This window comes from Rhamphochromis longiceps, linkage group LG23 (genome assembly GCF_057381845.1).
Source record: "Rhamphochromis longiceps isolate RC_006_pf linkage group LG23, R_longiceps_female_GT1.1, whole genome shotgun sequence".
NCBI lineage: Eukaryota > Metazoa > Chordata > Actinopteri > Cichliformes > Cichlidae > Rhamphochromis > Rhamphochromis longiceps.
This window is the reverse complement of record NC_140578.1, coordinates 15,167,326-15,187,735: the sequence shown is the minus strand read 5'-3', so window position 1 is coordinate 15,187,735 and position 20,410 is coordinate 15,167,326. Positions and strand designations below refer to the sequence as shown.

At 38.2% G+C, this 20,410-nt stretch overlaps 3 protein-coding genes and 1 non-coding gene across 4 annotated transcripts; 1 reads left to right on the top strand and 3 right to left on the bottom strand.

The window, feature by feature from the left end:
• Nucleotides 1–352: 352 nt before the first annotated feature.
• Nucleotides 353–3,636, bottom strand: dr1 (down-regulator of transcription 1). The gene is made up of 3 exons (XM_085398972.1): nucleotides 2,715–3,636; nucleotides 2,427–2,590; nucleotides 353–1,548 (listed from the first exon to the last, which is right to left on the bottom strand). The coding sequence occupies exons 1-3, from the start codon at nucleotides 2,932–2,934 to the stop codon at nucleotides 1,402–1,404; spliced, it is 531 nt and encodes a 176-aa protein (XP_085255098.1). The 5' UTR covers nucleotides 2,935–3,636; the 3' UTR covers nucleotides 353–1,401.
• Nucleotides 3,637–5,709: 2,073 nt separating this feature from the next.
• LOC146641495 (retinol dehydrogenase 8) lies at nucleotides 5,710–8,224 on the bottom strand. Its single transcript, XM_085397630.1, has 6 exons — nucleotides 7,977–8,224; nucleotides 7,051–7,212; nucleotides 6,773–6,952; nucleotides 6,603–6,696; nucleotides 6,047–6,230; nucleotides 5,710–5,962 (listed from the first exon to the last, which is right to left on the bottom strand). Exons 1-6 carry the CDS (start codon nucleotides 8,071–8,073, stop codon nucleotides 5,732–5,734), a joined length of 948 nt encoding a protein of 315 aa, XP_085253756.1. The 5' UTR covers nucleotides 8,074–8,224; the 3' UTR covers nucleotides 5,710–5,731.
• Nucleotides 8,225–8,373: 149 nt separating this feature from the next.
• scinla (scinderin like a) lies at nucleotides 8,374–20,060 on the bottom strand. Its single transcript, XM_085397629.1, has 17 exons — nucleotides 19,904–20,060; nucleotides 18,879–19,071; nucleotides 18,624–18,778; nucleotides 16,102–16,263; nucleotides 15,837–15,986; nucleotides 15,636–15,722; nucleotides 14,431–14,563; nucleotides 13,438–13,526; nucleotides 13,118–13,330; nucleotides 12,907–13,040; nucleotides 12,010–12,100; nucleotides 11,260–11,430; nucleotides 10,989–11,163; nucleotides 10,794–10,909; nucleotides 10,576–10,653; nucleotides 10,421–10,481; nucleotides 8,374–9,857 (listed from the first exon to the last, which is right to left on the bottom strand). Exons 2-17 carry the CDS (start codon nucleotides 19,054–19,056, stop codon nucleotides 9,712–9,714), a joined length of 2,139 nt encoding a protein of 712 aa, XP_085253755.1. The 5' UTR covers nucleotides 19,057–19,071; nucleotides 19,904–20,060; the 3' UTR covers nucleotides 8,374–9,711.
• trnac-gca (transfer RNA cysteine (anticodon GCA)) lies at nucleotides 13,817–13,888 on the top strand. The gene has a single exon. It is a non-coding gene; the product is annotated as a tRNA-Cys (tRNA).
• Nucleotides 20,061–20,410: the final 350 nt, after the last annotated feature.

Here is a 20,410-nt window from a genome sequence, read left to right as displayed (position 1 = left end):
CAAATAAATGGAAAAATATGTTTTAAAAAAATCATCTACTTACATATCAATGCTCCAACCAAGATGGAAAATATTTGGAATAATAAAATGAAGAAAACAAATAAAACCAACTTTTTAGTGCTCATCTTCTCTATGATCGCTCCTGCCATTTGTAAAAAATATTTTGGGTAAAAAAAATATAAAAAGAAAGTGTTGTCCAGACAAGCCAAGTGCTCCACTGAAGCTCATCTACCTGCTCACACACATCTGACTCTCATATGGGATACGCCAGACATTAGGCTCAAACAGAGCATGTGCAGAAGGGACAGGAGGTGGAATCATTAGGCATTAAAAAGATCAGAGAACACTGGTCTATAAAACATGATTCCTTTATTGCTTAAAGAATACAACTTTGTAGTATAGGCAAGTGAATGTGTATCACAACTAGGTTACTTATCTTTACACTGAGGATTGACCACAGTCACAATGCAAATGTTTGATACTGCACCCAAGGAAAAGGGAAATAACAAATCTGGCCTCGATATCAAAGCGTCTTACAAAGTTATAGGTTAATAATATTTAACATTATTCACACTGATCTGGAGCCAGCAATGAGAATCACAGTAGCACCTACACCTTAAAAAGAAAACAAAACACGAACTCTGGGCTGTTAGTCTATCTTTGGTTCTATCAGACAAAAATATTCAGTTTTTCAAAGGTGCAGCTAAGAACCAATACTGTGTGTAGTTCAAGGTAGAAAGGAAACAACATAATGTTTCTGAATAAGCTAAAACAAAAATGTATTTTTCCATTATCTAATAGTACAATTTCAATATTGACGCCCCCTCAACTCTTCCACTGTCGAACAAATAACTCCACAGAGGGGTAAAGAAAACCCTTTTTGACAAAATGGCAAAGACAAGAGAAGAGGAATTAGATGCTCTGGAGTCGTCAGGAGCGATTCGCCTACACCACTGATTGTTATCTAGCACTATGGTTGACATAAACAAGCTAGTTGGTGCAGTACCTGAAAGAGCAAACACCTGCTGCACCATTACCAAACTTCAGTGAAATGTGCCTTCAGTGCATCCACAGTACATCCAGAAATCTACAAATTACTCACAACATAACATCAAGACATAATTAAACGGAAGTAACTTAAAAAGGGGGGGGCGGGGGGATAATCCAAATTTTATTAACAGCTTTTCAAACCAAACAAATTTCAGGTTCTGGTATCATCATGTTGACATCCCCCTCCAACTCCATCTCCACTGTCGATACCAAATGTGCATTTTCCTTGTGTCACTGATGTGCACCAGCGGTCAAACACATCTCAAGTCTCTGTCAACAACAGCACTGGGAGGTTTGCCCGCCAACACTGTCCCAGGAAGGGATTCGGACAAGCTGAACGGTATCCTGGGATCATATGTCATCCTCTTCGTCTTCATCCTGAGAGGAACCGGCCTGTTGGGCAGCAGTGGCAGATGCTGCCGCCATCTGTGCCTGCTGGGCGGCCTGCTGCATCTGCAACCATTCCTGCTGAGCGAGTTCTGCCTGCTGCTGTCGCGCCTTCACAAACACATGAGAGGCATGAAACAGGCGAAGGTGAATGAGGATTATATCAGGCAATTAGAGAAGCTCATGGTGGTGATATCTGATGTCTAATTAGAACTTGAATATTTTAAGACACATTCGTTTTATATGTCACTATAGCACTGAACATTGAAAAAAATGAAAATAAAGTTTCTGCAACATATTACTATCGCTGAATTATACTTGCTTATACTTGTTTCTAGAAAGGGATTGAGTTAATAATTAGCAAAGTACTGCTGAAAGTTAACTAAATGGATCTGTCATGCATTACTGAACAGTATAGTGCAAATAATGTGCCTCAAGTGGTTATGTGTAACAGCCACTCAGCACACAGATGATTTAAATCGGACATGGCTTTGTTGTATTTCTCCCTAAAGGTTTACTCATTTCCTAAGGAACTTAGCCCAAAACAAAAGACCAATCACAAAAGACCTACTTCAGAAAGACTCAGATCTCTACATAATGTGAAGTTCTGGTCCAATAATTTTGTTTATCATAACATTTCTGAGCAATCATAGTTGTGCTGGTTTGTTTAATTATTTTTTAGAACACAGTGTGGCAGCAATAAATTCATTTTCAATTCCACTGTTTTCGCGGACTCTGAAAGCAGCACAGAATGATTTCCTCTAGTCAGAACTTCAAAAACAGCTATGCTCAGTTCAGTGGCTGTTGGAAGCACCTGGACATTTTCTAACAGCTGCTTTTTATCATTTTATTATGTCTTTGCTGTTTTTAAACCTGATTTTTAAATGCCCCTCAGAGTTAGACTAAATGACCTGGTGTGGAAGTCAGTTCCCTGAGCTGAATTATGTGGATTTGTACTGTTTCTTGTGTCTCCTCTCTCAAAATCATACCTTTGCAAACAATTCCTGTTGTTGTCTGAGGAGCTCTTCTTCAGGGATGCCCAGGTTCTCCAGTCTCGAGCTGGCCTTCCTCCTCTTCAGAGCAACAGTTTTACACTCCTGGAGGACGTCTTTCACCTCCGTGATGTACGATGCGAAACCGAGGCTCTCGAGCGCTGCGGTGCGAAAGCAAGAGGCGAAAGTGTTTCAATCACTCTCTGTGGTTTAAGGCTCATTACATGGTGCTGCACACACATACACACACCTTTCAGGGTGTAGGGAAAACAAAGCTGGACTCACCGTTGATGACATGCTCTGGGGAAATGGTTTTCTTCTCCGACTTGTTGCATATATCATTGGCTTCTGAGGATATGAGGTGGATGAACTCTGTGCAGCAGTTAACAACAAGCTCCCTGGCATCGTTGGCCACCCGTACATTGGGGAGAGTTTCTTTAATCATTTTGTTGATAGCTGCTCTCGGGATGGTGAGGTCGTCGTCATTTCCAGAGGAAGAAGCCATCGTGGCAGTCGACGGGACAGAAACCAGGGAAAAAAGAAAGAGAAACTCCGATACTCGACGGAAGGAAACTGTTACGAGGCCTTCTCGGGTCGGCAGAATTAAAATATAACGGTCAGGTCAAGACAACGTCAACGCAGAGTTAAATGTCATATGGGAGAGTGACGTTCCTCCAAGTTAGCCGGCTAGCTTAGCTAGTAGCTAATAGTTGAAACAATTTCCGCAGAGTGGAGCCTTTGTGCGGAACGTGGTAGAAAAGAAACCGTTAGAAAACGCTAAAGCACATACACCATAAAAGAAGACAAAACGTCAATACTGTGTGGAAAGTGCTTAGCTAGCTAGCAGCCAGGCTAGCTAGTAGCTGTGGTCCCTGTCGCCAGAAAGCCGCCGCAACGCAAAAGACAAGTGAAAGCGGAGAGCATGGCTACCGCTAGGCTAACAATGAAGTGCCTCCCGCATGGCTAAACAGTTAGCTGCATAGACACAGGAACGGGACACACGTGCCACAACACTGCCTGTTGTTCTACCCTGCATCGAGAGATGATTTGGACATTTTAGATAAGCAGAAACATGGTATCGATTCGTTTATACGTTTGAAATGTGGGCAACATTAGCTTAATTCAGTCCGGATGCAACGTCAAACAAAGAGCCGGATACCGTTCTTCTTCTTTGGTGTTTAAAGCCTGTCTGAATCGCATTGCTGTGTCCTTGTGGTATTTGTCGTCCATTACTGCCCTTAGAACAGTGGTTCTTAACCTTGCTGGAGGTACCGAACCCCACCAGTTTCATATCTGCATTCACTGAACCCCTGTTTAGTGAAAAATAAAATATGATTTTTTTCAAATTCAAGACATAGATATGTTATTTTGTTTTAGATTTTAATGTCTGTTTTCTGCCTCTGTAAAGCACTTTGTGATTTTATCTTGAAAGGTGCTATATAAATAAAATTTTATTATTATTATTTATTATTATTATTATTATTGTTTTTTACTGGTGCACAAAATGAGCCGTGCATGTCATGTCGGAGGCTCTGCCGAACCCCTGAGACCGTCTCACCGAACCCCTAGGGTTCGATCGAACCCAGGTTAAGAACCACTGCCTTAGAAGATATGTTTGGAGAATTAATACAGATGGTGGAAAAACATCGAGATCAAAACAAATAAACTGAATATGTACTTTTTTACATTATCTATATATTTTGATGGTAGCTAATATTTCGTATACAGTCAGAGGACCGAATCCCATATGCACCTCACATCCAAAACATAAAAGATGAGGCCAATCCATAGCTGATTGTGTGAGTTTTATATCCAGGTATGTTTTTACTACATTATCTTTAAAAAAAAAATGAAGCTGTTGCCAATCAGATGCTTTCCAGATGGTCTTGTTGTACCCATCTCCCGAATTTCACTTTTTTGTTTATTTTTCATATTCACCATTCCATAATACCTGTTTCCATTGATCTTCAGTCCAGTTCAGCAATTTCTCCCTGTGTCCATAATTCCAGTGAAACCTCTTCTAATGAAGTTTCTGTTCGTGGATCAACTGATAGTCTTTGCTAGGGTTTTTTGTATTAAGGACATGATTTCCAAAGACTTTTCATTTGCTGTACATAGTTTTTCAGACCTTCCACTTCTTCTTTTGTCCTCCACTTGTCCAGTTTTCTCAACAACAACAAAAAAAGCACACAGTGCAATATGCCAGGTTTTCGCCTAATAGTTCAGTGGGATTTATATTGTTGGTGCAACAACACAAATTATGTGCTTTGGTGACAGGCTGCTAGTAACAAAGTGCCTAAAGACATCGTTTAGAATGGGTTCTTTGCTAAGCTGTCTGTTATGTGTTTACACAACACTGGTTCGTGTAGTGAACCAGTATCTTTGTACAGTACTGTATGTTACCCTCGTGTGGTAAACATAATTATCAAGAGCATCTCTTTTAACCCTGTTATCTCCTCCCCGGAAGGGTACGTCTGATAACGTGTCTACTAATGCTTTTTCATGTATATTTTTCAGCACAAGCACAGATCTTGCTGAAACAAATTTGAGCCGCAGTCATTTATGGCCCTATTTCTGCAATAATTATCTATTTTATTTTTGGACTTATCAGTGTTCAGCAGCATCCAGACTGGTTTCACAGATGTTTGAATTTCCTAATAATTGTTTACTGCCATCTAGTGTTCATCAAGAGAATACCAGCTTTTACTTTATTATTTTCTTTTTATATTCTAACATGATCAATTTTCTAACCAAAGCCTGTCAATATCCTACAAAAAATAAATAAATAAAAGTTTTCTCACATTAAAGTCCATGTGGCGCGAGGCTCAGAATTCAGCGGCTATATTCCAGATTAAGCCATGAGTAATTATGTTATGTAATCCAGCAGATTAAGATAAGATAACCTTTATTAGTCACACACAAGATTATGTAAGATATACATAATCTTCTGACACTGTAACAGAACCCATTAACAAAACAATGCTTTTAAAAAGACAAAAAGTTCATAAATTAGTCGTTATAACTCTGAACTACCTGATTTACTTTGATTTAATCTTGCTGTTCGCATAGCTTTGCTTGTTTCCCATATTACACAAGGCTCAAGGGCTTGTCAACTTAAGACAGTTATGCCACTTGAATGCACCAGGGTGTGGTTTAAACCTGCAAGAGCTTACTGCCACGTATGAAAAGAGACTGCATTGTCATGGCATTTCATAGCTTTATTTATTTCAGGGAGGTAACACTGCTAGACAATAACAGCCAAATATGCCCATGTCACAAAAATAACAAAGATATGACATGATTCAGTTGCTCTTCTCTAACTTAAAACTCTTTCGGCTTCTCCACTGCAAAAGCTTGATGAAGTTCAGGCTGGCCGTGAAGACCTTGTCGTGTTCAAACACCATTTTGTAAAACGTTTCAATCGGGAGGTCACCATTTGGGTCAGCGTACTTGAGTGTGGTCATAGGGGTATAGAGAGTGTTTGTCTGGTGCCGGAAAGGGGGATTGTCCATGATGAGGATCTTGAGGGTGTGCTATGAAGAAAGATCATTCATAATATAGTTTATTGCTCTTGTAGTGCATTAAAGGTTAAAGGTGAAGTATTTGCCAAATGATACCTCTGCCACGTCCTCAGGAGTCTGTCCGAGGGTTTCAAAGATCTGTTTGTAGTTCTTTAAGTAGACATTTGTGAACATGTCAGCAGTCACTTTGTCTGCTTTGCTGAGATCAATCTTTAGGCCCTCGTCATAAACCTTACGCTCAAACTCGGTTATCACTGGACCTGGCTCTATCAGGCTGATGCTGAGGAAGAAACAGAAGAGAAGAACATCAAAAAATCTCTTGAAATAGGAAACTGAAATTCAGTGCACAACTGTGAAAGGTAATTAAATATTACTTTCATTATACAGGAAACTTTAGAAACCACATTAATATTCAGTCATCATTTGATACTGTGTTAGAACATGCCTAAACATCACAGTGTGCTGTGGTTCAAATATTTTCCTCCTAATGGTGCAGAAAGTGCTAGGTGTTGTTGTTCAATATGACTTCACAAATATACCAGATGCAAGGGCTAGTTTTCAGGTAGTTACATTTTGGTTGCACTTTTTTTCTCTCACAAACATGCTAGTAAAAGATGAACAGGAATAAAAAATTATAGACCTAGCATCTTACTTTAGACCAAACCTCAGGGCTTGTATCGCTAGGCTTTCACAAAAGCCTTCCAGTGCAAACTTAGATGCTGCGTAGATATCGTTGAATAAAATCCCTGAAACAGGGAAAGAAGTTGTGAAGCAACTGTCTTAAAAAATGTTCTCATGATCAGCAGGTGAAGCAGCTCTTACCCTGAATCCCCATGACGCTGCTAATGACCACAATATGACCTTTTTTCCTTCTCTTCATGTCGGGCAGGATTTCCTTCATTAATCGCACAAGTCCAAAGAAGTTGGTGTCCATGACACTTTTCATCTCTTCAATAGACTGACACTCAATGGGTCCAATCAGACCCATCCCAGCATTACTTACTGTGAAATAAGGTCACACAGACACATATCATTTAAATTTCCACAGACGGTCGAAAAGCCAAATTAATACTGTTTCAAAGCAAATGGTAGGAGCTTACTGAGAATGTCTACCCTGCGCTCAGGCAGACTGTCCACGCAGGCTTTGATGGAAGCCTCGTCACATACGTCCAGCTGCTTGATCTCCAAGGTCCGGCCCAGGGTCCGACCTGCTGCCTCAACCAGAGGCTCAGCCTTACTCAGATTTCTCATGGTGGCATAGACTACAACAACAAAAACTCATCTGAAGCTGTTGTATTTTTATTAAATTTAGAACTGAAATTAAAATTTTACATTACATTTGAGAAACTATCACAAAAATTATCTCCACCAGGAGCAGCAAATGTGGATTTTTCTCAGATTTCAACTTTCAGGTGTTGCCTGTTACATCAGTACGACATGGTTACTAGTTACTCAGGGTAATCAACAGACCAGGAGGACCATTTCTTCCATAAAACATGTTTAAGATAAAAACTGTTGATGGTGAGCTGTATGGATTGTTTCTGGAACCAGAGTTTAAAAAAAAAAAGAACTTGTCAATATTTTGTTTGTAGAAGAAACCCATCACATATTGATAATGTAAATAATGTGAATTTTATCAAGTTAATATCCTTCTAGTGAATGGTTTCAAACTGGTATCACATTTGCACAGTTAACTTTAATGAATAGTCTGCAAAGTATTAATAGTAGAAATTATTGAGCCAGACACAGCAGCCATGTAACGTTCAAGGAAAGTTCAAGTACATGTGAGATGGTAATATTTTAAAACCTCCTACACACTTCCAAAAAATTCAAAAGGAAAACACATTTTTACACCATTATGTGCTAGTTTTTTTCACATAGTTCCTCTAATTTCTCTCATTTGAAGCATTTTCAATCACAATTTAAATACATTATATTTTTCTTTGATCCCTCCACACCTGACACAGAGTTTTGAAATGTAGTCAACAACCCCAGCTATCTTAGAAAAAGTCTGTTAAAAAGTTACCCATGAACCTCTTCTTCTCATCTTTTGCAATATGGACAGCCAATGCGAGGCCAATCCCAGAGGAGCAGCCGGTGATGAGTACCACCTTCTGGTTCATCGTGCCTGGTTAGTGCTTTTCTTACAGCTCCAGCAGTAGAGAATAAAACGGGAACAAAAGAGGAGAGGCAACAGACCACATGCGGGCACTTTTAAAGCCCCTTCCTTAATCAGAGGTTTACAACTCAGCAAAAAGCTGTGTGCACATGGTCTGAAGATTAGTATCATTCGTGGCATTCACATGGTGCTGTTACATGGTGAGGATTTAGGCTAATGATAAATCCAGTTGTAATATGAAGAAAATATCAGACCTATAAGCAAAGTGCATCATCTTATTTAAATAAAATAAAATACAATCAGACAATGGTGAAATATTTTATTTAAATTTGGAATTTCCCACAAATTGTTTTGCAACAAAGACAGCAAAAGGTAAGTTCTTTGTAAAAATATGGAGAAGTTAATTTGTGGTTTTTAAAAGAATCTATTTAAAACACAGTTTTCAAAATAATTTTGAGTAAATTGTAAGACCACACTTAATCTAGACAATGTAGTGGGTTGGGTTTTTTTTTAAAGTAGATGTAAAGTAGATGAAAAAAAAAACATTCATTGCTGTAGCAAATAAAACTTTCTCAACATTGTATTATTTTATTTTTTTTTTACTGTGGGCTGTGAATTATTAAATTCAGTTTTTTAAATATGTACCCTACTGCTCAAAGTTTTGAGATAAAAAATAATTTTTGAAAATTAAAGTCAAGTTGATGAGAAATGCTATTAATATTTAACATGAACATTGGTTTTTTTTATATCTATGCTGACACACACACAGGCCCGTTTTCACCAACTGCCATTCATCTGTTGTAATAGCACGCTGAGTCACCTAAAGCAAGTCTATCCCATTAAATTCATTAATCATTCAATTACAATCATCTCAGCACATCTAAAGTTTGTGAAACTGAGTCAGTGAGTTTGGTTATAGTCTCAAGAAAACAAAACAAAAAAATAACGTGTACTGCTTTTACAAAACAGGAATAAGTGGCTCTGACTGAAAACTAGAGAGCACAACTGAGTAGGACAGCTAAATCAGAAACCTTTTGGTTCCAAAGCAGACACCTCACAGGTCCTTAAATGACAGATTCATTAAATGATATCTCCAAGAGCCAAATTTTGTTGGTTTGTCATGAGAATACCTAAAGCTGTTGTATGAAAATTTCAGTTATCTGGTCATTTTCTCCTATAGCCTCAAACAGCCTTCATTTATTAGAAAAACTTTAAGATGATACATTTTCTTTGGGTTACACATGTTGCTGGAACACAGCACTGACAGCTGCTGAAAAGAGCCTGAATGCACTTATGTAGATATTGCCTTAAATTAATTATTACTTCTCTTCTATAACATTTATGAACATTGTAATGTTATTTTGTGTAAAAGCCAATGTACTTTTCTTTTCTTAAATAGTAGCTTGACTATATATATATATATTTTTTTTTTTTTACTCTGAAAAAATGGGTTGGAAATCGGATGGGTTACGTTTTAACCTGCACCACAGCTTCAAGCACATATTTGCATCTGCACTTTACCTGCAGAGAAGTTCCATCTTAGGTGCCAATTTATGCTTCAAGGTCAACAAAAAATGGCAAACATCAAAACTATCCAGATTTTTCAGAGATGCTTAAAATATGCGTTTATTCCAATTTAATTCTACTGGGCATAAAGATTTTGGGACCACATCTTTGGGTCCCAAGCTTGGAACCATCCGGTGAAGGACGGGATCTCTTCCCCCTGCTTAAGGATGGTGATGGGGGTACCACGGCGGCCAGAGGGGTCTGAATCCACATATTGTTTGGCTGAAAGGAAAGCAGGATGTATTTGTGAACTGAGGTCTCTTCTGTACAGTAGGCTTAAAGGGCCATTCACTATAACCACATTCAAATTGGAGCTAAAATTATAGGAAGAGTGGTAAATTTAGAAATGAATGTAAAATAATATTATTTAATATTCTTTAAAATTATTCAGTCATAAATTTGCAAGATTAAAATCTTAAATGTCCAGCAAAAATATTTTATTCTCTGAGAGTAAATCAACAAATTTACAAACAACATAATATGAGAAAAAACAGTCTTAAATTTCTGAGCTTATAGTCAAATTTTTGAGAAAATAAATTTGTAAATTAATAATCTCAAATATTAATCTAAAGAAATTGTTTTTAGGTAAATTTGGTCATTTCCTTACTCATAAATTTACAATAGTTATCTCAAATAAAATATATTTGCTATCAGAATTAATATCTATAATTCATGCCTTATTTTCTGGGAAAATGATTCCCTCTATATATGTTTTTATTCTCCCTGAATTGACCCCGTTGCTGTATTTCTGTAATTCCTTCTCATGTCTAATAGTTTTCTCTTACCCATCTTAGGTGATTCAAGTTTCTCCGTTTCATTTGCTTCGTTTCCAATCCAAACAAAGATCTGATGGGAACAGTAATCAAAGAGCTCAAGGATCAAAAGGAGGAAAACATCAACTAGCTACAACTCGAGTCTTTCATCAAAAGTGCTTTTATACCTGATCCCATGTGTCCAGAATCATGACATCATCAGTTGCCAGATCGATCTGTGAGAAGTCCCCGGGAACTTCCTCAACCTGAAAATTGATCAGCACACAATTACAAAGTGGCCATTTAAAAATTGTTAAACTAGTTGGTAAGAAAACAATATAACTGTTTATATAAATATAACTACTTACATTTAAAAAATCTGATTGATGAACACTTGAATACTCACTGTTAGCCTGCCAGTTTTGTTTGAACATCCAAACAGTCGTGGTTGTCGGACCACTCCCTGAAGGGCCTTGGACGTCTGGTATTCTTTCTTACCACCCAGAGCAGCCCAGAAAACAGCTGGAAACAAGGAGAAAAGGACCGTTTTCTACTGGGGACATCTCACAAATACTACTTTGTGGAAATCAAAGCTCTTTACCTGGCTCCTGTGTCTCCTCCACCCCAGTAGCAGTTCCTCCAAGGAGGCTGGCAACATAGTTAGCTGCAGCCATCTCATCTGAACTTGCACCCTTTCCCTTCCACAGGAAAAGGCAATCAGGAGTCTTCAGCACAAACACATCATTGGTGTTCAGAGAGGATGCAGTGGGCTCCACCTGTGTGGGTGTGACAGAAAGATAGGGAGGAGTGGTGGCATCTGTTCATTATAAAGAACCAGTTTATTAACATTCGGTGTAATAAATGAGGCTGACCTCAACAGCTCGTGTGGTATTGTTGCCGCTCTTGCGGATATGAAAGAGCCGTGTGCTGCTTGGCTTAGTCTCGCCACACTTGCGGGATGTCCCACCCTGATGGATGACCATGGGCTTGTCCTTAAACAAGCTCACAAGATGGGGGGGTTCTTTACCTTGAGTGACCCGAACCTGCGGAGATACAGCCACACAGTCATTAAAATTGATGAGGAGACTGATCCCAGACTTACCTCTAAGTACAGCTGAGAGCTGGTTAATAGGAGCTCAGGGTAAAGACTGAAAACAGGGGACAGCAGTTCCTCTGTATGAAGGTTAAAAACATCAACCTACCTCTTCTTCTCCAGTTTGTATACTAAGCTAACAGCTGCAAGATGCCAAGGAGGTCATGTTTTTGGTAGTGTCTGCATGCATGTCATCGTGTCAGTTTGTAAACACAATAGCTCAAACATTTTTGAATGAATTCTGATAACATTTTGTAGGTGTGTTGAGTGGGGTCATGTTAACACTCCATTAAAATCTGGTTTAAATCCACCAAAGTCTTCAAGGTCAACTTAATGATTTGTTGGTTGAAAATGGAAAAAAAAGTCTGTTAATGTGAATGATTTTGCAAGTGTGTTGTGTATTTTATTGCTTCTTGTTCATAATATAAAAGATGGACCTGAGAGTTGCATCATTCCTTTCACTAACTGTTGCCAGGTACTTTTATTTCTTAACATTTTAACTCTTACTTGAAATCTGGAAAAATCTTACCTGTGTTGCTACTCCATTCATGGAATCATCCAGCTTGACGGTGAGGAAGGCCGAAGCAGTCAGTTCATCCTGAGTGCATTTCTGCCCTTGCCTACAGCAAGCAAAATTAAGCACAATTAAATATGATATTCACAATTAAGGCATAAAAGTAATGTTTCAAAAACTCTTGATTCTCTCAGCACCCTCACACAGCTTACAAAAACACTAAATACATAAACTGACTACCCACAATTATATTTTATTATTTTACCACAAGTTTAAGAAATCATTAATGTTGTTGGTTTTTTTTTTTAATCACAATGTCATGAGATTTCAGCAGTACTATAACTGGTAACTGTTTTCATTCTGTGGCATCATCATATCAGACAGACAGAATGGATGTGATGAAATTTGTTACATTTGCATTCCACTCTCAGATTATATTAATATTGGCACTCATTTAATTCTAGAAACATTAAAACTGCTTTAGGCTGATTCAGAAGGGGTCGGCATAGCAACCTCAAAGGGGATTGTGTCTCCTTCCAGGATTTTAGAATCATTAATGGGTCAATGTGTATAAACCCTGCCTAACATGCCTGCAACTGAACAATCCCACCAGCTTTGATCACTTTCATTTATTGGTTCATCTACAAATTCTGCATCATATTAAAGAGTGCTTGAAGATAAAGCAAAATTTCTCTATATCAAACCCAAACCCTTCATGAATAAAAATCTTGTTACAAAGACCAGTATGCTCTACAACTCAGTGGCTTTACTTCTGTGTGTGTTGTGTCACAAGTTCATATCATGCTTACATTTTTCATTCACCTAAACAGAGAAAGTGAGTACCAAGGCAGGAATCTTTGCCTTGTACCCCTTAAAAGAACAATTCTGCCACATTGAGCATGTTTTACGCACCAGGTGTAAATGATGTGCTTCTCTCTGCCTCCACTGTTGTAAGAGTACAGCACCAAGTAACAGTCACCTCCAAAGAACTGTCCATAGGTGGATTTGTCCACTGCTACCTTATCGCCTCCTTCCACACGCCAAATCTGCAGACATCCACCAATGTTGCATTTACTTATTAATTTTTAAAATAAATAAAACACTGTCAAGCTGGTTACTGTACCTGAACTTTCCCAGAGCCATCATCAACCACGCCATACTGGGCAGCCATGGCGGGGTTGTTGTGGAGATTGGATGGATCGAAGGGAATCTGCTCCACCTTGGCAATACGACCAACTGTGTGGGTCTGCCCTGGGCCTGTGATATTCCCTTCAAACCATTTGAAGAAGAACTGCTTAAACATGGTGGGCTCACTCCCTGCTGGCACTATCAGGACCTGCACATGACATAATAAACAACAAAAAACACGTTAAGTCATAAACACAATGAGACAGCAGAAGGATGAAGTTCTGGCAGCAGATGATCACTACATGCTAACATTACCTGAGTTTTACTGGAGTAATTTTTGTCTGCGATAAACTTGTCAGCAGCAGCCTTCGCTGCTTTGCGCTCCTCTTTGCTTGCTTTCTGTCCTGCAGATTAAAGTTTGGTACAGAGATCAGAGAGGTTAAACTGGTCAAATCAAAGTCAATGACTCATGTATGTTTAACAGTAGAAACCATCAAATGGTTCATTATGATTCTTTTAAAAATTGTGTAACTCTGTTAAAATAAATCCACATCATTTCATATTTCATGATTTTTTTTTTTCCTATAAAAGGCTTGTTTATCAAAGAGGAAATTTGGGGGTCTGTAGGAAAAAGCTTTATGACCACATATACCTAGAACCACATATTTCCATATGAAAGCTGCTCAGTGACAGAGGGGGTATAGCTCAGTGGTAGAGCGTTTGACTGCAGATCAACAGGTCCCCAGTTCAAATCTGGGTGCTCCCTGTTCATTTAAAAGTCATTATTGCAATATGACAACTTTGAGTGTTATCCGTTTATAGTAATTAATATATTCAAAATTTATGTTTTTTGTAGACAACTATGAGGTCAGTCATGAAATATCACCAATGAGTTGTTTGATCTGTTTCACAGTGAGCTCAAATTCAGTTTTAGCGTTTCCTAATAACAGTCTTATTCTATAATTATTTGTTGCACCTTTTTGTTTATTAGTTTATTCAAATACACATTTTATCTGTACAATCCATACTGATCTGCATGTAAAAATTTATATTAATTATATTTCTAATTTGATGACAACTAATCTTCAAAAAAAGGGAAAATTTTCTTTCCCAATATTGCTGTTGCAGGATGGGGTCAAACTGACACCCACTGACAGTACTTGGGGTTTAAAATTCTTCTAGGTTCTAGCGTTAAACAAAGAGTTTAACGCTAAAGAGAGTTAGTAACAACTTACTCAAATGAGCAGAGACTTGATTAATATAGTAGATGAGAAGTTGTAGAAATAAACAGATGTAAAAGCTTAATACCTTTCCAGACAAATATATTATTATTCAATCCATTGTCCAAGATGTAGCAATCATTCTGGTTGAGCATATCTTGTTTGAATGGGTTTTTATCAGCCACCAAAGATGTCTTCATGGCACCAGCAGCATCAGAAATCTAGACAGCAGAGAGATCAGAGCATCTGTATTTGTCATCTGAATGTCTTATTTACAAGGATCATGTCAAGGGACCATACGCCACGGTTGAAAGTCTGACAGAGTCTTAAATAATCTCTCATATTTTCATCTAAACCTTGAAATGATCCCATAGTGTTAAATTACAGAAGCCTATACACAATCCACACAGGAAGGAATGAAGAAAATCAAACATTTAAGTTTTTCCTCTATTGTTAGCTAGATCAGATTCATCTGAAGCACATGGTATAGTGGCATTAACTATGCTTGACTGCCTTGTGTACAAAGCAATACACAACGCAGGTAGGATTTCCACTGAAGCAGCATTCAGATAAAACTGTATTACAAAGAACAGATGAAACGTTTTAATTGATTCATTAGAGGCGTGTTGAGGGAAATCACCTTGCAGCCACTGCACCTCTTTTCAGCACAGTGAAATCAAACTCAGCATCAACTCTGCACTTGAATGAGGGCTTCAGTTTTAATGGGCTTTTCCATGACAATATGAAGAATCTGTGGAAATTGTAGCATCAACCACAATCGCGCAGACTACAGGTAAGAGAGAATGCAATCAGCAAAAGTCTTGCCAGCAGAAGGCTGTGCAGGGGAGATCTCAGTGCATGGATGGATAGCATCAGGGGTAATAAGAAACCCACCATCATTTATTAACCTATACTGTGCTAAACATTTAAGATGGGCTGAGATCTTTAAGAGCATTTCTTCCTCAATCACCTGATCTCAACTCCACTGGATGTATTTTGGGCACATGAAGACTGAGAAACCCCCGAGGCTCTTTAAAACACAATGGCAGGATAACATGAATAATCAGGTGTTACAAAGATTTATAGCGTCCATGGAGCTTGAGGGCTGCAAAACTGGAGCAAATCAAATTCGTGGACATTTTTTTTAGAAATAGAACTTCTGATTTAAGCTGTTCAGCCAACATGAAATTTTGCAATAGAAATGCCTTTTACTAGACTAAAAAGTAATACAAGTAGAAATTTTTTCACTGCTGCTCCTTGACTTTTTGGGCTTCTCTGTATGTGTGTATTTACCAGATAAAGTGACGCCTTGTTCCTGTTTGTCTTTTCAACATCTGTATCACTGCCTCCTGGTGCGAGATCAGGCTTGGGTCCAAGTACCTATAATGAATACAACATTGTACTTAACATCCTCTCTAGCCACCAAATGAGACAAATAACTTATTTGTTACAGTCACAATGATTCTAAACAAGGAGGAAGTCACTAAAACTTACCTTTGTCACAGCTTCTGGCTCTTTACCTTCATCAATTGTATGGACTTCACCGCGGCCATTTCGCTCATTATCACGAATATCTCGGGCCATCTGAGTGGTTTTGAGCTTCTCAAAGTGATTTGCTTCACTGCCAAACCAGCAGTAAATGTTCTATTAATTCACAGAGAAGATGCAAAGAAAAGAAGAAGTAAATAAGGTTGAGATGACAAAATGCAACATCTAAACTCTGTACGATCTCTGTAAAACATTTTAAATTGTAGATCACCTTTCCCAGATCAATGATGAAGGAGTCTCCTTTGTTAAAGCTTTGCCAGGACAGATCCTCCTCAGTTGCTCTGACTGGTCGACGACCTTTCAAGTGCAGCAGGCGTTTGACATCTACATCATTGGTTACCACATGTTTAAAGCCTGAGGCAACTCCACCTTTCTGTGTTAAAAAAAATCTGAGTTATGCTCTGTGTAAGTGATCTAAGCGCATAAGTTATGTTTTTGGCAGCGTACCGTATAAAGTACCATATAAAGATTTAAAATATTGTGTCACATCTGACCCCTGACCTCTCCTGCAAGGCCAATAGATTGATAGGAAGCCAAAGTGATACTAATGCTAAATACAGCTTTTTAAATCTATTTCTTACTGACATTTTTCCCCTTCCTGGACCTCTGACCTGTTCTTCAAGGTCAAACTTTAATAAAAATGTATTTTATCTTTAAAACAGTACTTAAAATTCTACTATATTTGTACTGGCAAAAGTAAATGACACTGGTATACTGGGATCTAAATATCACATTATAGTTTCCATCCAAGTAGCATGTCTTCTTTGACCTGTGTCCTCACTTTTAAATTTTAGATCTGCCTTTCTTTCAAGTTGACTGAAAAGCATGTTATATCTTTAAAGAAAGTACTGTCAGTAGAAAGAAGATGACCTGCCTAGTTAGTTAGAAATAGACTGTAGTATAATATAATATAATATAATATAATAAGCTAAAGTTATTCATGTCCACTTATTTACAAATCAATAGCTTTTATCCATTACCCACTCCTGTATAATCTTTTAGTAATTAAGGTACCCTTAACTGATATACAAAATACAGCACAGTGAGCTGCTTATAGAGGAGGTCTGTGCTTTCGGAGTGCTTTTTATATGAACGTTTTAGAAAGCTGACACCGCTGTTATGTCTGTAGTTGCTCTAGTTGCAAGAATTCACTTCTTTAAAGTCAACATAATCTCTAAAGATCACGCCTACTCGTTTGTTTACACTGTGCACAAAATGTCAGCAAATCCTACCGCTGACTGGAAAAATACATAAATAAAAGGCAAGAGCAGGTATGGCAAACCTGACAGACAACTAGCTTTGTTTCTAGGAAGTCAGTTCCTAGAAACAGTCCAGCACATAAATACACAGTATGCTAAACATAAAAAAATATGTAGTCTTTGATTCTGAAAAGTGAAGCAAATGCAGGTGCTTTGAATTGTCATGATGATTGAAAACACAAGTTTCCGTGCCATTTTCATTCCAATAAGCACTGTTTTTATTCATATCTCAATAGTTTAAGTAGCACAATAGTTGGACCTTTTTTCGCTCTCTGTTTTTATTTTATATACTAGTCCTTTAGTTCTTAACACAGTTTCATAACCCAGTGCTAAGAGGCAGGAAAACTAGTTAGTAACCAGGATTTCCCCTCTTTGAATGAACAAGTGGTGTAAAAATGCAGGGAATGTTCTTTATTGAATTCCACCATCCATTTAGTTCTGGTCCTCTAGTTATCATACTTATACAGGATGATCATCAATATGCAATAAAGTAATAATTTCTTAAAAATAGTTCTAAACCCAGTATTACTTCTCGTGACAGCTTTGGCTATGGTAGATAGGGGTTTAGCTGCATAAACATGTGGCTGACAAATATGCACGAATGATATGAAGCAATCATGATAACATCGAGCATTATCTCAAACAGCTGTCTTCAGGTCGTAGCAGGTCGTAGCAATTACTAAGGCAGTTCTAATGCTGGAGACTGATCAGTGAGTCTAAGGACCCTGTTAAAACTGTGAACACATAAAAAAGAAGTAAATACAGAATTAAAAGATGGTGCCTTAATCATTTAAATGGTTTATGCTCATATATTACATTTCAAGGAAACCCAGGTGTTCACCAAACTTCTCAAACCTGAGGCTTATAGAATGTGTTCTTTAGAATGGACAGCATGACACCATAATATTCAACATAATATTTTAGGTCTCCCTGACTATCTAAATGTTTTTAGACTCAAATTCTCATAATATAAAGAAAGATTTCAGACTCTTGTATGTCGCCATGTTTTGCCTCTCCTTTTCCAGGAATTGTGAAAGGGAAAAATTCTTTTGGGCCAGTTGTATCACATGATAAACAGAGAAGGTGTTATAACATGCCTCGAATCCTGCACACAGTGACTATACTCCTCTGCTTGTCCTGAAAAGACCTGCTCATGTCTAACAGGGGGAAAAAAACCCTGTTTAAAGGACAAATTCAAGGAAGAATGATCATTCCTTTTCCTATGACAAACAAGAGCAAGGTCCCAGTCAGACTAGTCGCTCATTTTGGAGTCGCGTGGGTGGTGAATTATGACTTTTTAGAACTGTTTCCTTCCCTGAAGCTGTAACAGTATATTTACAGAGTTGACAGACATCCAATAAACTGTCACAAAGTCACAGTCATGGTTTGGTAGCTTAGACTCACAACTTTTACCTTTCTGAGGCAAACAAATTCAAATGACTTATACCACCGTAAGTACGCATGCAAATTTCACCTTGTATTTGATGCCAGACTTGAAGTAGCCCAGGAAGGTGGTTGACTCTTGGTTTTGAAATTCATTGTACTGGATTGCAGCTCCTTGCAGGTGGTCATCCAGCTGAGTTATGAAAATGGCAGCTGCCCCACTCTCATCCTGGGAAGCTTCATCGCCTAAGATAAAAAGGATGGTAAATAAACAGTGTGGAAAATAAAACAGAACATTGACAGGGAGGGAATTTAGCTATTAGGTTGTCAGCAGAGAATCCAATACCAATCCATGAATGAACATTGTATGAGGGAGCCTTGGTGGTGTAAAGCAAGATGTAAGCATCTCCGGTGAAGAAGTCTCCATAGAGTGCAGGGGGAACAGGTTTCAGATCCATGTTCTCCACCCGCCACACCTGCAGCCCAGGCTTCTTCCCTGCAGTCTCAAACTCTTTGTGTGCCATCGTGATGATGAGGACCTGAAAGGTGATTTGTCTTCATTAAAATCTTCAGGTCACAGCAAGGCCAACAGCTACCATTATATGACTTTTGGTTGGCAAAAAGAAGCAATTTTCACATCATTCTCTGACAATTTAGAGACTCAGCAATGAAAATAATCGATTGTTGGAGCCCCAGTTTTATATATAAATAGATATAAAATCTGCCTTCATACTGAAAGCTGCTGATCCCCACTTTCTTTTAAAGCCATCTGTAGTTCACATCACAACATTTTATATTACTATTTCAGTTACTTTTCATTGAATCCATGTTTGTTAAGAATGCAATTTTCAAGACCTTTTCTGCAGTATCTGTTATTTAACCTGTAACGCAGGTGCTTGCGGTCGGTACGCATATCACAAGGTGTGTCTGCTCTCAGTGGCAAACTATGTTGTGGGGGAACGAAGAGCCGCTCCCAACAAGCAACCACAAAAGCAGGCATTTGTAGGTTATCTTCTGCCTGTATAATACGGTACTACTACCTTGTGCAGTTTTCTACCCAACCATGTAAAATATGGACACAAGGAAAAATGCAATAAACAACAGTTTATCGACGAAATTTATATTAAAAGCTTAACCAGTAAGAAGATAAGCACGTTTATTCACGCATTCTCTCTTTATCCTCAACGTAACTAGTTACAGACACTGAAAATAGTTTTTAGTTTGACTTCCTTAATGCAAAATGAGGAAGAGCTTTTCTAGAGTAGCATACTTCAGCATTGTAAGCATCGCTTTATAAATGCTGTGTGAAAGGCTAACTGCCAGCGAGTTATTAGCATTCGTTCTGCAGCACATAAGAAAACTTTATATTACCTGGTATAGACCGTAGACAGATGTTGGGTGTTAAGAAGATGCGCTGCTGCTCTTCCAGTTCTCCGCCCTGGTTTCCTGAGCTGTCCTCTGCTATATAGGCTGGACAAACATCCGCGTTGACAGAGGCGTGTCAGTTCGCCCATCCCAGAACAGCGGGTGATGGAAAACAACGCCCTTGAGTTGGTTTAGTTGTTTGGAATGCTTTTTTTTTTTCGTCTTGAAAGCCCAGTATGCAGGTCAGTTCCGTATTCCCCCTTCCCTATTTCGATTAAATTGGAGCGGTGGATTTCAGAATCAGAATCAGAATCAGAATACTTTATTGATCCCTGGGGGAAATTATTTTTTGTTACAGTGCTCCATTTTAAACCAACATTAAGACAAGACAGACAATACGCTAACTAAGAATAGTACAATATATACATATATATACATACATACATACATACATACATACATACATACATACATACATACATACATACATACATAAGTCACTTATAAATAAAT

Excerpts from the sequence above, each read along its gene's own strand:
- dr1 (XM_085398972.1), bottom strand. The coding sequence starts at position 2,934 with ATGGCTTCTTCCTCTGGAAATGACGACGACCTCACCATCCCGAGAGCA. Across the intron at positions 2,591-2,714 it reads CCCAGAGCATGTCATCAACG|CGCTCGAGAGCCTCGGTTTC; the intron begins GTGAGTCCAGCT and ends TTCGCACCGCAG. Across the intron at positions 1,549-2,426 it reads AACAGGAATTGTTTGCAAAG|GCGCGACAGCAGCAGGCAGA; the intron begins GTATGATTTTGA and ends GTGTTTGTGAAG.
- LOC146641495 (XM_085397630.1), bottom strand. The coding sequence starts at position 8,073 with ATGAACCAGAAGGTGGTACTCATCACCGGCTGCTCCTCTGGGATTGGC. Across the intron at positions 6,953-7,050 it reads GCGCAGGGTAGACATTCTCA|TAAGTAATGCTGGGATGGGT; the intron begins GTAAGCTCCTAC and ends CTTATTTCACAG. Across the intron at positions 6,697-6,772 it reads CAGCGTCATGGGGATTCAGG|GGATTTTATTCAACGATATC; the intron begins GTAAGAGCTGCT and ends TCCCTGTTTCAG.
- scinla (XM_085397629.1), bottom strand. The coding sequence starts at position 19,056 with ATGGCACACAAAGAGTTTGAGACTGCAGGGAAGAAGCCTGGGCTGCAG. Across the intron at positions 13,331-13,437 it reads ATTACTCCAGTAAAACTCAG|GTCCTGATAGTGCCAGCAGG; the intron begins GTAATGTTAGCA and ends TGTCATGTGCAG. Across the intron at positions 10,482-10,575 it reads TTCTGGACACATGGGATCAG|ATCTTTGTTTGGATTGGAAA; the intron begins GTATAAAAGCAC and ends TGTTCCCATCAG.